Raw genomic sequence first — 16,024 nt, forward strand, 5'->3', positions numbered from 1 at the left:
TATGTTCATTCGAATTTCCAGTATTCAAACTTGAGTGTCATTCACAATTTCTTCTAAGCATATTTTGAGAATGTAATACGGTCTCTGCAGAAAAAGGGTAAGTTCATGTTTTCTCGACGTTTCATAATTTCTAAAATATTAAACAGCAGGTCCCTCGTTTCCGTCTGTCTATCGTTTTTGTGACTTCTGTTACGCAGATAATCTTCGAAATTACTAAACTGAGCTCTGTAAAATTTTAGATGTGCTTAAAGAATATGGCATAAATGGTAAAACACGAAGAAAAATTTTGATGACGTCATCCCAAAATTTTGCAAAGTACATCCTATTTAAAATGTATGCTTCTACACATGTGACTTGATAAAAAATAAAAAAAAGGATTTTAACACTGACTCTTCACCCCGTTTTTTGTTATTCGTCAAAAAAAATTTGGGTATTAATTATATATTTTTATTTTTCTAGAAAGTCTGATATCAGATGTTTAACAAATAATAATAAGCGAATCAATTGCATTGCTTACCTTTGCAGAATCAATTGAATAATTAAAATGTGAACAATGGAAGTCGTTTTTCAATGGGAAGAAAATTGCCTTTTTCAGTGATATTTTCGTCATTCACAGAATAGTTATTTGTGACTAGAGATGTTAGAGAATAAAAAATGGTTTGTTTTAATTGGTTTAAAATATGAGACGTGTTTTTTTTTTGTTTTAATTATTACTATAAGCATAAGCTAAGGAAGTATGGTAATCGATTGGACGACTGGCCACTTTTATGTTTTTTCGACGATTCATGCCCCTAGTATACAAAAAAGTAGCTCGCCAGTTTCCGTTTGTCTGTCTGTCTGCCGTCTGTCCAGATTTTTATTGGATTTTTTCGAATTACATACTCCTGAATGTGTGATTTATCAATCCGTGTCGAGTTTTTACCCTAGATATCCAGATTTTTTGGAAAAAATCAAAATTGTTTAATAGCATCCTACAATTTAATTTTGAAATCGTAAAATTGAATATTCTGAGAATTTGTGTTTTAAGGTTATCCTAGGAATGATAAATCGTTAATCATAATTTTTTCGTTTAGGCCCTTTTCCAATTTTGCTGAATTAAATTCATTAAATTTTATAGAAATACATACCTGTGTGATTTGAGAATCCATGTTGAATTCTTACAGAAGACATCCAGATTTTTGAGAAAAAATTCAAAATTTTATTTTAAAATTCAATTTTGAAATTGCAAATCTGAAAGCTCTCAAATTTTGCAAACGCTTTAAGATTATAGGAAGCATGATAAATCGTTAATCAAAATTTATTCGTTTATGGTCTCCCAAAAAATGATGACGTCATTTTACGATTCTGCTGATTAAATTTTATAAAATAAAATGCTCCTGTATGTGTGATTTATGAATGCGAGTTGAGTTTTTATCCTCGTCATTCATATTTTTGGAAAAAAAATATAACAATATTTTACAATTTAAATTGGAAACTGCAAAAACCGAATGCTGTGAAATCTTGCAAATATTTATCATCTTTTTCTCACAATTTTGCAGAAGATTTTTCAAATTTATGAGTGTTTTTGAGAAAAACTTAATTAATTAATCAGTTCTCTCTTATGCCTTGAGGAGACAAAATCAATCAAATTTCATTTTCTTTTAACCGCTGATGCTTGTAATCTGAACATGCTAATAGTGGAATTCTTTCGAAGTATAAACATAAACAGTCGAAGTTGGTTATCTGCTTAAAATAGAACAGAGAAATTTTATGATTTTTTAAAGAAGCGGAATTTGTCGGACACTTCGAGGACGAAATAACCTCGAGCAATTTTTTTTTCAGTTACATTTTTCAGAAGTTTGATGTGACTAATGTAAGAAACACCAACAATTTTTAAATTTTACAACGGCACACAAATTAATCAAATACATCATTTTTAATGAAATTCTGTAATTAATATGCCGACAACTGCAGCATAAAATATAAATGTAAAACCGTACCATAAAACGTATCAACAAAATAATTTGTTCTAATCTGTATTCAAAATTTTGAGGTTATGATGTTATGGTGGCACGTTGTTCATTTCGTCCAAGTAGTTCAAAATTAAACCTAAAGATGAGACTACGACAAATTTTAAAATTTTTGAAATTTTTAAGGAAACCTTGACTCCACTAAATAAAAAACTTGATAATTTATGGAAAACAGTATTTTTCAAGCGCTTATTTAATTAAAACTATTAATTTAAGTGTTTATAACAACAAAAAAAAACCACCAAAAAACAAAAACAATGTTTTTAAACAAAAAAACCGAACCCTTTTAATAAAAAACGGTTTTTTAAGATCTCCAGGAAGAACACGAGTACTCCTAAACACATTTTATGAATGTGTGTTTTATAAGATTCTGTGGATCGGCTTGTATTTAAAAATTATTTAATTATGTTAACAAAAAGAATTGTGTTTTTTTTTCGTTTGGTATTACATTTGATTTTAAAAGCAGCCAGGTAGAAGACAAATTTTGACATGAAACATTTAGTATGTATTTCCCTTTATTAAAGGAAAAGGTATGATGACCATACACAAAGTGTTTTTTTTTTATATATATATCAACTACATATTTGTAAATTGTAGAACAAAAATGGCACTTCCTTTATTATTCACAAAATCCAAATTTTCCAAAATGGGAAACATCCGACGGAGGGCCACGAAATATATTTCCTTGCGAAAATCCAAAATTTTGCGTGCCAACATTTTGCAAGACCTCGTGGAATCTTTTGCCCCGCCCCCCTCGCCCGACTTATTGATCAGCACAAAAAAGAACGCAACATTTTTCTAATTTAACCTGCCCGTATCTTTTACGGTTTCCAAGATCATTTCACGGCAGTGAGAAGCATGGAGGCACCATCACCCTGTATGAAGTCGTTTATGGACGCTTATGTTTAACACGTGACTTGTGTATACAGCAGATCAACTGTTGGCAAGATATTAAAGAGTACATTAATCCTATGAATTTCGTATGCACCGTCTACAATTGCATGTAAATGTTTTTAGTACTGACATACATTATAATGTGTTTGTAAATATAGCAGCGAGAACTTTCCTAGCAACCTCAGCGGGCACGGGCGCTGGCACGTTGCAGGCTACGTGAATCCGACGTCCACGTGTGATCCGGTGTGCTTGCACCCCCAGACTCTTCCACCTGGAGGCATGTCTTTGTATTCAGTGTTTGCTGATAAGTCCGCAATTTCGGTGGTGTTTTGACGAGTGATCCAGTTCCGCTAAAAAACTAGTGTGAAAATTTATGATTGTTAAGCAAACGGGGTTGTAGCATTCCAAAATTTCATTGTCGTAACATGCGCGATTGTTAGTTGTGGTCATTGATTCCATTTGCTTAATTCAATTGTTTAATTCTCTGTACTTGTTTTTGTGTTTTCCCATTTCGCATTAAGCTGCCTTTAACACTAAATATAACTTAGGAAACGAGCCTGTTCAAATTTGTTTAATTCATTAGCCTCACTTTGGAATTTTCACTTTGGTTGGGAAAATTTACACACGTTGAGAGAATGAAAAAAAATAAATATATACACAGTATCTATTCATGTTATGTGGGAGTCGGTTTTGTCCAGTACACTACGTATAGAATACCGACATTTAAAAACATTTCAGTTTGTTTTAATTTATTAAAGTCATGACATCGAGCAGCTGATTAAAATTTACATTTTTAATGGTTGTCATTCCAGCAATAGCTTTGTCACGTGTGTTGGTGATAGTTCTAAGATTATATTATACGTTTTCCAAAGCAAATTTACATTTTAAACTAAAATAGTCTCGTATTTACAGAATTATTTTGTCTTTTATTCCACGTGCGTTGGTTTTAAATTCCATTATAAAAAAAATTGGCTTAAATGTGGTTGTAAAGTGATTAAGCTGTGAGCGGAATCATCAAGTTTTTGAATACTAATCTGATTTTAAATGGAAAATGATAAAGGGGCAGGAAATAAATAAACTACCTGAAAAAATGGGGTACTTATTACACCGCTTATGATTTTTATTAAATAGTCGAAATAGCTTTGTATTAGTGACTTTCATTGAATTTGGTTAATCATTTATTGGACTTAATATTTGATATAGGAAATTGTATCGGATTTAACTGGTTTTTCCGATTATTTTTTTCACTGAAGTGTTAGTGAAAAAGTGTGTATCTTTGTATAAGCACAAAAGTGAGCAAGAGATTTTTTTGATATTTTCAGTAAGTGCAGTGTTTTCCTGAAAAAACTGAAATCCGAATTTAAATCCAGTGTGTGTGTTTCTTACTGTTGTCAAACTAAGACTAATAAGAAACGTAAACAGAAAATGATTGGTAGTAAAAAGAATTTGAATGTGTTTTCCCTATGTTTACACTATAAATTTTCCTGCTTAGACAACGAAGATTCCATACTAAACTAGATACGGTTTAGATTTTTCGTTTCATAAATTGTTCTAAACTAGTGATATATGATTTTAAATAAAAAATGTTGGATAAATGACTTTTCAGCATTTGTAGTCGATAGTTGTTTTACTCACACCCAGGAGTAGGAGACTGAGGAGTAGAATCTTTAGTTGAAAGTCGCGTTTCTGTATTTTTGAAAAAAAAAAAAATAGACCCATTAAAACATAAATATTTGAATCTGATTTTATAATATTTTGTGGATTGTGGTGCAAAATCACAATTACCCTTCCAACAAAAAAAAAAAGAAATTTCAGAAAAAAATGCTACCAGGAAGGCATACACGGTATCTCAACACAGTCTTCAGCAGCTATGGTATTAATTTTTTGTGAAATTTCTCGTTATTGTTGGCACAGTGAGAGTCATTTGCACCACAATGTACATACTTTATTTTATACGCAGGTGATAGTCGAGAGGCATTTAATTTTAATAGACGTAAGCACGCCTACGATTTTATATTGGACATCTTTTTAAGAAGTGCAGCAATAAATCCTTTATAACAAAAGCGACTTTATCTCACACTGCAGAAAACGTGTCTAATGAGAGAATTGAGTTATATTGGATAGTGTAGGATATAAAATATCTCCTGTCACATATTTATTAATAAAATCGTCGCGTCGCATGGTTTGTGCATTAGGACTTTACTTGTTTATTTTATTTATTACGAAATGAGAAATTAGTCACGAATATTTCAAAATAACTTGCTCGTTTCAATGTTGATTGATGGATATAACGAAGTGTATAAAATAAAATGTTTATTGTGCATCAGTACTGGCAGCCATATTTCCTAAAAAAAATCATGAATCCGGAAGTCAAATGCTGGAATGGCAATCTTATTTCATCCCTGATGTTTGTTTAATCGAGCTAATGCTTTATTCATCAAACTTTTCTTCATTTCGGAAAATAGAATGACTGTTGTAAATCTTCTGTAATGTGTTGTTTTTCCACCAGGATCTTGTCAAGCGAACTATTTTCGTGCTTACTAGTGACAGTTTTTCTTCAATCAGTGCTTCAATCATTTCGGGCCCAGTTTGGCCTCGGGATAATTATGGGTACATTGCAATGAGTGCACCATCGAATGAGTATCAGAACAGGTCTCAGTTTTACGACGAACCTGGCGGGCCCTACTCAGGATGGGAACAAGGAAGACAATGGGTGCCTTCCTACTATAATAACCCATCAGGTGATAATTCTTCGGGTCCAGCACGACCTCCAGTCTGTCAAGGTACGGTCGATGTAAATGTGGTATCAAGAAATCGAGATTTGCATGTGCAAGCTGTAAAAGATTAAATTTATTAATAATTTTAGTAAACAATGTTCTGAAGTATATGTACTCGTAAATAAGCATATAATGGAGGTTTTTAGAAAGTGATTAAGGTTGTTGAAAACTGAATTTATTTATTAGTAAAAATCATTAATATCGGGCCGTAATTCATAGGGTTTGAGCTTTTCTAGCAACTAGTAAGAAATTCATTTAGGTAATTAGTAAAAAAATGTTATCAAAAATAGCATGAATTTGTTCATATTAATTTTCTACGGCTATATCTTTTGTTTAGGGTCTACCTTAAAGTGTACGTTTGCATCTGATCTATAAAGAGACACTTTAGTAAGTAGGTGGTTCAAGACTTTCATTAATCACGTTTACTGAGGAAGCGTGATTAACTGATTCAGCTCTTCTGAATTTTTCAAAAAATGAGTTTAAAACTACTTTCACAGGGTACTGCTGTATTATACCGCCTAACTAAGATTTTTTAAGAAAAACAAATAAAAACAACTAACTAACCAACCAAATTTTAATAAATCGTTATGAATATAAATTTTCAATAAATGTTCAAGCTAGGTTCATAAACCACAAGTACAGGAGTATATTATTTCATAAAATTTAGATCATATTAATTATACAATATAATGATGTCGAGAAAATATGACAGTAGTAAGCCGCCCGATGATTTCGATTGTAATAATTCCTTTGCTTACGTTCGGAAAGATCGCATAAGTATTAAAGAGATTTTTTTTACGTAGATAGAATATCCGGTAATATTTTTGTCATATTTTGTATTTTTATGTTATTGGCGTGGACAGTCAATTCTTAAATATGTTACAAATGTTATACAGATCTTCAGAAAATAAATAAATTAATGTTATTGTTATTTATTATTATTATTATATACATTTTTAAAGAAACTGAACAACATGTATTGCCCTTTGGCAGCGAGGCACGTTTTTTGACAGACGATTAATATTTTATTTGTTTTAAATTAGTTATATAAGTTTAGCTTTTATTTCATAATATTAATATCAAATTTCTATTTTTTTCACGGTAATGTTTATAATGTGTATATCAAACCATATTTGTCCCAACATTGTCAAGAAGAGAATAGCAAGTGAGCATTTCGAAACGTCAGCAAATTCGACGATAACAGTATCACTTTTAAAGCCTTCGTTATCATTTTCCTGGACAGTTTCATTATATCGGGCAAATAAAATTATAAGAGTTAAATGATTTGTTTAAATTGCATAACACCAAAATAATAAAATCATAACATGCCCCATTAGCCCATAAAAAGGAAATTTATTACAGGTCACTGCTAGTGTCACGATTATTTATAACTAGACAGAAAATATAGTTGACACGTAAACTGTACAGATATGGTTAGAGAGGGTCTAAATAAGAGTTATTTAAATTTCGGACAATTTGACTATCTGTAATATAATAATACTCTGTCAAAAATTTTGACTATGTGAGTTTCTAATTCTCTGCCTGCCACTTAGTTTGCTTTCTAAGGCTTGTTTCTTGGAATGGATCTATTGAGACAAGTGACAAAGAAATAAATACGATACTTAGAAAGTAGCAAATGGCGAAGACATTAAATTTGAACCATTGCATTGTAGTGTTGATTAAATTGAAGCTAAATTATTAGTAGCGTTAAGGTAGCTAAATGTGGATGCACACGCCACAGATAAAGCTACTCGTACAATGTATGCCATTTATTTCAAACATTTCAAAGTGTTTTTATGATAAACATAAAAGCTGAATAGCAAAAAAAAAATGTTTGGTTAATATCACGAAATTTTGAAGTACATTCCATTATAGGTATATGGCTCCAGTACAGTAACATCCTAGATAAATTTGAAACAATGAAAAGATCATATCAAATAAGCATGTTTAAGTGAAATAGCAATGAATTAGTGAAGTTGACCCTTCCTCCAAGAGACACATTTCGTAGTACAAAAGAAAACAATTTTTATGAAGTAGATGAAAATTAATGCAATAATATGTTTAGAAAACGTTATGCGAGAACTATAGCCATAATTAACATATATCGTATCCTGAATCAGTTAGCATAATTGAATTCCATAGAATTATCTTTGACAAAAAAAACTTCAACTTACCTCTGTATTCAATAAAAATGATTAACATTATGTAGTTTAATGGAAGAATAATAATAACTGTCAACAATCTTCACAAAGCTGAAAGATACTTTTTTTGTAGAAAATTTTTCTCCAGGATGAATCAGCATCCTATAGAAACCAAAACGAGCGAAATTTTAATTGTGAAAAAATTAGACTGTATACTTAACTATGTTTCTTTTTTTTCACATGTCCACGTTATAACCGAAAAACACCACTGCATCATTTTGTAGGTGAAAACTACCGGAGTAAACAATTTTCCCATTTCTTTTCCAAGTCGCAATAAATCGTGCTTTGTTACATATTTATAAAACTGTTGTTAGGCGATTTTTATTGTGGCCGTGCAGGTGACCTTGCCGGCAAAACATCTCAAACACGTTTTAGAGACGTGTGTGGTATCATCTTCTAATATTTTATCATAATTGCGAATCGTACGCTTGTTGTTAAGATCATTGGTCTATATTTTAATAATTCATCGGTCTCGTCATATGTATTAAGTTTCCGTTTATTATGAAAATGTCCGTCTTATGGTAATCGTGGTGCATTTTACAAAGATAATTTCATTTTCCTAATAGATCCATCATCATAGTTTCCCCTGTGAGAGTTTTATCATAGCCATTTCTTTCAGTTCAATCTGTTTTATGAAAGCACTCTTAATATTAAATTTTTTGCCGAGTACCTCTCCTACTAAATTGTTTTGAACCCGCTAGGGGACACTTCAGCTTATTGTAGGCCAGTATATTAAAGATTTTTTATGCTTGAAGATGAGTTGGTATGATGTGTACAAAGCTTAAGTAATTTTTTACTTTAATGGTTTAATAATTTACCTTTTTTCTATTTGTTCAACTTTAATCGTTTTAAAATAGAATGGCCTTGAGTATTTCCCCGAAGAATATTAAAATAACAAAGTAGATGTCTGATCTGATCCGAGAAATCACTGCTGCCTGACTGAGGTAGTATAATTCTTACTAAAACTTGAGGGCGAAAAATTCTCCAAAAATTAAATTAACGATTTTTTTATTCGTTTGACTGTTTTCCGCGTCTTCAATCTAACAGATAGGAATAGATAAACAGTCGAGTTCTGAAGTTCACATTTGTATAAATAACAAAGTTTTGTCTAAACAAACAGTAATAATTGGCGAGTTTTATTCGAAATGGAATTTTACTTATTCTATTGGGATTTTTATTTCACCTTAATTGGATCTAAACACCTACAATATGCAGGATTATTTAAATTATTTTAATAGGAACTTTCATATTTAAATTTAGCAAGATAAAAAGTGTTGATTGTCGAAGAACAATATCGCTTCTTGTCAAGACCACACAAGAAGCGCTTTATTTAATATAAACAAAATAAAGGTAAGAGGGCGTTATTTTATTTCTGAAACACATACAAATTAGTTTTTGCAAATGCAACGATATGTTAAAAATTAGAGAACTACCTGTAGCGATGTAGATTATGCTAATCAGATGTTCCAAAACAATCTCAAAACAAGAAATTCAGGATGAGTGGAGTCAGTCTTATTTATTGTTACTAACTACTTTCATACGGATCGTAAAATACGTTTTTTTTCAAATTTTTATGCATACAGGCTCGTGATCGTGGTCCGGTGTACACAAATACATATACATGTATTCAGTTTTTTCTTTATTGTTTTATTTTACCAGTTCTGTTAATATGTATTATGCGGTTGTACAGTACGACGAACAAATTAAAAAAAATATATATACAGGGTTTATTAGAATTAATTTGCAAGATTTTATCAGCGTGGTGGCGGTATGTAATGAGTAATGACTAATTATTAACTAAGTTATTGATAACACAAGTCGAAAATATTGTGCAAGAAAAATCCAAAGTTCCTCGACTTCTGCACTGCGAAATTTATAAAAATGTTAAAAAATCAGGGATTTAGTGTCAAAAGTTTAATATACCTTATGGTTTTTAACTGATTTTTTAGTTATAGTTTTCAAGTAGTAAGACCGCAGACATGAAGAGAAGCAAAATTAATTATTAATTTATTGTTGTTTTTAGAAAAAAAAAAAAAAATGCAGTCTTTGTTCGACCGTTGCGCAACTGGTACCTTAATGATTATTATTATTATTACAAATTATGCATGGATTTGCAGGCATCCACTATTACGACGTAAACACTTTTTGTATTAAAACTGGTTACTGTCGTGTTAGTTTTTAACGGTAAGCTTCCATAAACTAACGGCTAATTTTTAACTTTTTATATATTAGTGGATCAATTGCAAAACAAAAAGTTTAAAGGGGACCAACTTTGCATTAAATAAAGATATTTAAATAATGTTTCATCTCAGTTGTCTATATAGGAAGTAAGTCTGGAAAAAAGCAAATTATAATAGTAATAGTACTTCCAGTTTTGCCGGAAATGAAGACAAACTTCGTTTTTATGTGGAATTACCACCTTTCTTATTTCTTCACAAACTTATTTCCTATAGACATGGTAATAAACCGGTCAGGACCTCAAAATTTTAACGTAAATTCACAAATATAAAATTTGATTTTTGGCATTATGTAGATGCAAAAAGAGTGACCTTGTGATTCTCTTTACTATACGTTTTACTAAATCAGTATTAGTATGTGATGTGTGCCTCACAAGACGAATAAAAAAATCTTGAAAGTCATGAAAAGTCAAATAACAAAATATTTCTTAGTATTCAGATGTGTCTCATAACGTTAGTTTGAACTTTACTCTTCAGAACTGCTTATACGGATGTCTCAAAAATGCATATGAAAATCTATTTAATTAATTTTCCTAAAATTCTATCAAGTTATTGATTGTCACGTCTAGTGCTACATTAAATTTACGGATTGAGTGTAAGTTCTAGTGCTTGAATAAATATTTGCTTATCTTTTAGAATTCTTTGTTCTGGCTGTTTTTCAAAAGAGGTTCATAAACTACTTCATTTTATTTATTCTAGGAAGAGCCTTTTTATTTTTTTTTCAAATTCTTTTTCTAAAGCACCTATTTTTAAGACCTTTTAAATAACTATTAAAAAAAAAATTTGGTTCCCACATTATCATTTCCAGTGGAACTTAAAATCACAATTATTATTTCTAATTTTCATTGTTAGCAAATGCACATTTTGTATTAGCTGCTTTGTTGATCGTAAAATTTGTGAATTTCATGAAGATTTTGAAATAATATCAAAGTTAAAATCAGTGTATCTACCAAATAGAAATACTATATCCAAATAATTAAAGAAGTCGGACAAATGTGTTCAACAAGAAAAAACAAAACAACAACGAACATATTTGAAGCAAAGGTTGTTAATATTCCTACAGCATACATGAATAACTAACAATAATACTACAGTTAGTTTTTATGTTCACTCAGGCGAAAATAATTGTTAGATTGATTATATTTCAGTTTTGCTTTAAGATACACTAAAAATAAAATTTGGCTTGACATAGATTCACAGGAATTCTTTTTGAACTTATGAAACACTATTGTAAAATCGAAATGAATCTGAATTACTAGAAATCACTGCTACTAAGTGGAATCGAATTTGATCTGAATTAGAATGTTATTTTTGTAACGACTAAAACTTTATTGACCTGTGAAATTCAAAATGGTAAAAATTTTGGGAAAAAACAAACACTGAAACTACTATTTGAACAATGAATGTATTAACCGATTTGTGTTTTCAATTTTATCAAAAAGGGTCTATTTGTAAAACAAAACTCTAACAATAAAAAAACTCACTATTTTATGATTAACCATATTCCATGTCCATATTTACACAAAGTGCCCTTAAGGGGGTAGGAAAAAAGATTAATTCTCATACGTTTACCTAAATAACACAATATGTAATTAATTTCTAAATGTGCTAAATATACAGGGTGAGTCACTAAGTGCGCGATCATCGATATCTCACTAATTATTATTAATAGATATAGGAAAAAAGTCATAGACTGAAGTTCTATGGTTCTTTGAGTACCATTTATTAAAATTATTTTCGACTATTCAGAGTGTTTTGTTTTTGAGGCTTAACATGTAACAGTTTTTTTTTAATATATGAATATTGTTTGTTTTTGAAATTACGTTGCCACCTTATTACACTTTTATTGAAATTTTTTTAGTAATGCAAGGGATCACAAAAATGTAACTTTTAAGACGTATGTAGTAGTATTTTATAGAAAAATAAACGGAAATTTTGTTGAGGTATTAATTAAATGAAATTTTAATCTTATACAGAGTCTTTATAAAAAAATTTTAAAACTGTACAATTTTTAAATATTGATATTTCAGTTTATTCAAATAAAACAGTCCGTATGTTATTACTCCATCTTACTCTATTTGTTGTTCTCTTTTGCAATATGTCGGTGTCTCTTAAAAAAATAAAAAATCGCAATAATTATCAAGTGAAGTATACAGAAAATACGAAACAAAAAAGAGGGAAAACAATAATCCAGATGCAGCAATAAAATACAGGCTGCAGCATTTGATTAAACTGAAATAGCGATGTTTGTATTGATGAGGCTGATACGTGTTTAAACTCCATATTAATTTTAATAATAATGAAAAAAGAAGAGAAACTTCTGCCTGAAGACGGTACTGTGTACCGAAACACGTGTAGCAGTGACTACAAAAATATATTTTTTAAACTCTGAAAGTTTTTTCATTATTATTAAAAAAAAAAAATGAAATAGCGATATTTGAAAATTTGAAAATTTATTTTTATCATCACAAAATCTTGTAACATAGATTAAAAAAATGTGAATCCTTCCATTGGCATTGCTTAAAAATTTCAAGAGAAATGGAATAACGTCGCATTAGAATTTCAAAAATAAACTGGTTATAAAACGAGGAGGTTGGAACAAGAAATTTTATTCCACTCTCCTCGTTATAAAGCCTAAGAAGATGTCAGTTAGAATGTCTAAAAATATATTAAGACATTTCATTTGAAAAAATTGACTTGTACACCGTACATGTTTAAATAATTTTATTTTGTAGTTGATTATTCGTAGACTGCCTCAAAGAAATTAATATATGAATCGATTTATTTTATTGATTATCTGGGAAAAATTTCACCCAATTTTCCGAGTATGTCAAAAGGGTATCAAAAGTAATGTGTTTATCAGTATGTAATTTGATGACGCCATCTCAAAATATTATTATCAAATAAACATTCGCCCTGCTGATATGCTCATGCGATATTTATTGTTTTTTGTGCTTCGGAGGCGAAGGAAGTTCTGTGTAAACAATTTTCCAAACTTTGATTTATATCGTCTCCGAGAAAATAATTTTTCAGGCTTAAACAAGTGAAAATAAAGTTAAATAAATTAATAATGAATGATCATAAGGAAAGCAGAATTTCGTAAATCGTATTTGAGCGAAATCTTACGTAACAGCACACATACAGACTCATTCCGAGCCTGAGAACTCGCTCCGTAAATTCGGGCGAAGTGAAAGTGCTCCTCCGGTGCCAAAATCTCCCAGAAACAATGGTCAAAAGTGTGTGAGAACGTCGGCGTCTTCTTCGCTTCATCCCGCGATTCCGCACCTACAATCGTCGAATTAATCACCTCGTGATAACGACGTAACGGGAAGCCAAACAGAGAAAGAACAACAACAAACAATTGCAGAGAGTGCCGGTAGTTTCCGGCATTTGCGAAACCGAGAGTGGCCCCCACCCGCGCCGGCCGCCCATTCACTCAGCACGGAGTCCGCGGGCCCTGCTTCATGTCCAGTTGCTCTTCCGGCTCGCAGAAGAGCGCTCAGCAGTGTTACGGTAGTGCCGGGCTGCAGTTAGCATGTTATAACATGAGTTTTGTGGTACCGGTGAAGGAAGCGCAGAGAATGGAGTACCAGTTGCCGCCGCCGCCAGCCGCCCCCGGCGTAGGGGCGCACCAGGTGCCCGTGGGGGTGATGCAGGGCACACTCACCCACGTCCAGGCCCAGGACGACCGCTGGACGCAGTACCAGCAGCTGTGGAGGCAGCACGTCTACATGAACGGTACGACGCTTGACGAGTTCCTCTTCTGCCAGAAGGATTATTGCCTATTACGCGATTATCTTATCGGGAGTTTTTCACTTTTTCTCGCGCTTTTTCGACTGCCATGTAAAGATCAGAGGCGCTTTTTGCGGTGTGATAACGGTGACCAGCACCACCTGTTGATTGGCGGAGCGCTGCTTATTTTCATTCTTGAGGTTTTTAAACAAAGTGCTAATGGATGTGGATTCTTTTTGATGGTACCTGTTGAAAGTGTTTGGGTTTTTTTCATTATTCTATTGAGTTGCTTAATGCGGAGGTGTGATTTTCTAATTTAATTTCGCTGTCGTCAAAGTGTTCGAAGAAATGTGCAATTTCACGAAGTTCGAATTGCTTGAATATTTCGCCAGGTATTATCATGACATCCATCGAGTGCATTTTTATAAAATAAAAAAAAATCAACGTCATACAATTCAAGACGTTTGATTTTATAAATTTAGAAGACTTCCAATTGCATCATAAATTAGACTCGAAGCTGTATGGAGTGATCGCCAAAATGTGCTTTGTTTGTTTACCTACCCACGAGGTACGTTAAGAACACAATGCAATAATTTTTTAGTCGATTTGTAACCGTTACATTACCAACATATTACATAAATACAACGCACGGTTGTGACGGCGTAGATCGTTTTCCAAAATTTGTAACATCGTTCCTGCTGTGTTTTTTACGTTACTGTGGTAAGTTTACCATGCTTTCTTCAGTACTAGTTTATTTTAATTTATTTTATTACTCGTATTTCCATCGTTTTAAATTTTACTAGATGCTAAATTGTTCAAAATATTAACTTTGAGGTTCATTTTAATGTACTGAGACCTGCTTATACGTTGGGCGAAATGAAAGAAAATTATAATTGATTTATTTCTATGTTGAATTTTTACTTTCTTGAAAGGCTCTTCTCTGTCTGCAATATTTTTAGTACTTGCAAAACTATACATTTATTAAGCAATAGGAGAATAACATAATCCATGAATTGTAGATAACTATAATAATAATAACAATAACACTAAGATCATAATACATATAAATGCTCTATTTCAGGCCATTTATGATATCAGAACTATTTAGAAAAATTGCATTAACGTTTTTTGATTATATATTTATGAAAATCATTAAGCTTTCTAAATATTTTGATGTGTTGCTTTAAAAGTATTATACATTTTAGACAACGCTCTTACATATTCCATTTGTTACAATCAGTGTGAAATAATCATGGCAAAAACATGCGTTTCGGTAGTTTGTTTAGATACATATATTACTTTTTTTAGTGTTTTTTATACAATGAAACGTAGATATGGTGAAAGCATGCTCACAATTTATATAAATATACTTTTTGCCGAATATTTTCAGTTATCGCAAACTGTGAAATTTAGTTAAGTGTTTATAGTATTTTGCTAAAATTTATGTTTTATATTCCTAACGGTGTGTCCGTACATACTGTCTTTTCAGAATAAATTGGCCGACATTTTTTATAAATTTGTATTAATCCATGTTCCTTCAGAATTAAATATCTGCTGTGAGATTTTTTTCAATGATTGATAAAAATCTCACAGAAAATCAAGGATCAATCATATAATGTTTTTTAATCAATGATTTACTGATTATGAGAATTATTAATTTGTAAATGACTGCTTTTTCTTGAAATTAAATGTTTTGTTATTATGAATTTTAAACTTAATATTTCGTGCTTTTATAAGCGGTGTATAAAATACGTAGCTCTTACAGGCATCTTTTGAAAAAATTGATGAAGACGAAGATTTTAAACCATTTAAGAGTAATTATTGTAACAAAATACCCAACGCAAAAATACATAACTAAATTGAGTGAGAAACGACATTTATAATGCGTTTGTAGTATGCCTTTTGAATACTTAAGATTACAATTAATTCATCAGTACATTCATGTTTGAATTTAGTACTCGATTAATTATAACGCCTAACTAAATCTATGTGCTAATAATAATAACTCATCTGCAATTTGATTATTAATCGTACCATAAATACTTCATAACTGAATAGTTTTACAGATGATTTAGGCATTACTTTCATCTTATTTCCGCATTTGAAGTGAAGGTTTTGTTGGAAAATATTTTTTTTACCACAAGTTTGTAGTCTTCATGCTTTTAGATACCCAA

General features: G+C 31.1%; 1 protein-coding gene across 3 annotated transcripts in view; it reads left to right on the top strand.

The window, feature by feature from the left end:
* Positions 1-16,024, top strand: part of LOC135135261 (hepatic leukemia factor) — a 124,902-nt gene that overhangs the window by 36,534 nt on the left and 72,344 nt on the right. For 2 of the 3 annotated variants that reach the window (XM_064064288.1, XM_064064289.1), the window contains exon 1: positions 13,573-13,856. The exons of the other annotated variant lie outside the window; for it this stretch is intronic. In XM_064064288.1, the coding sequence (XP_063920358.1) occupies positions 13,583-13,856 (274 nt within the window). In that variant the 5' untranslated portion in view covers positions 13,573-13,582. Of the gene's footprint in view, positions 1-13,572; positions 13,857-16,024 lie in introns of those variants that run through there. 3 annotated transcript variants of the gene reach the window in all.

The sequence above is a fragment of the Zophobas morio genome, unplaced genomic scaffold, assembly GCF_036711695.1.
Source record: "Zophobas morio isolate AGI-343-1 ecotype UQ-CSIRO unplaced genomic scaffold, CSIRO_AGI_Zmor_V1 ptg000024l, whole genome shotgun sequence".
Taxonomy (NCBI): Eukaryota; Metazoa; Arthropoda; class Insecta; order Coleoptera; family Tenebrionidae; genus Zophobas; species Zophobas morio.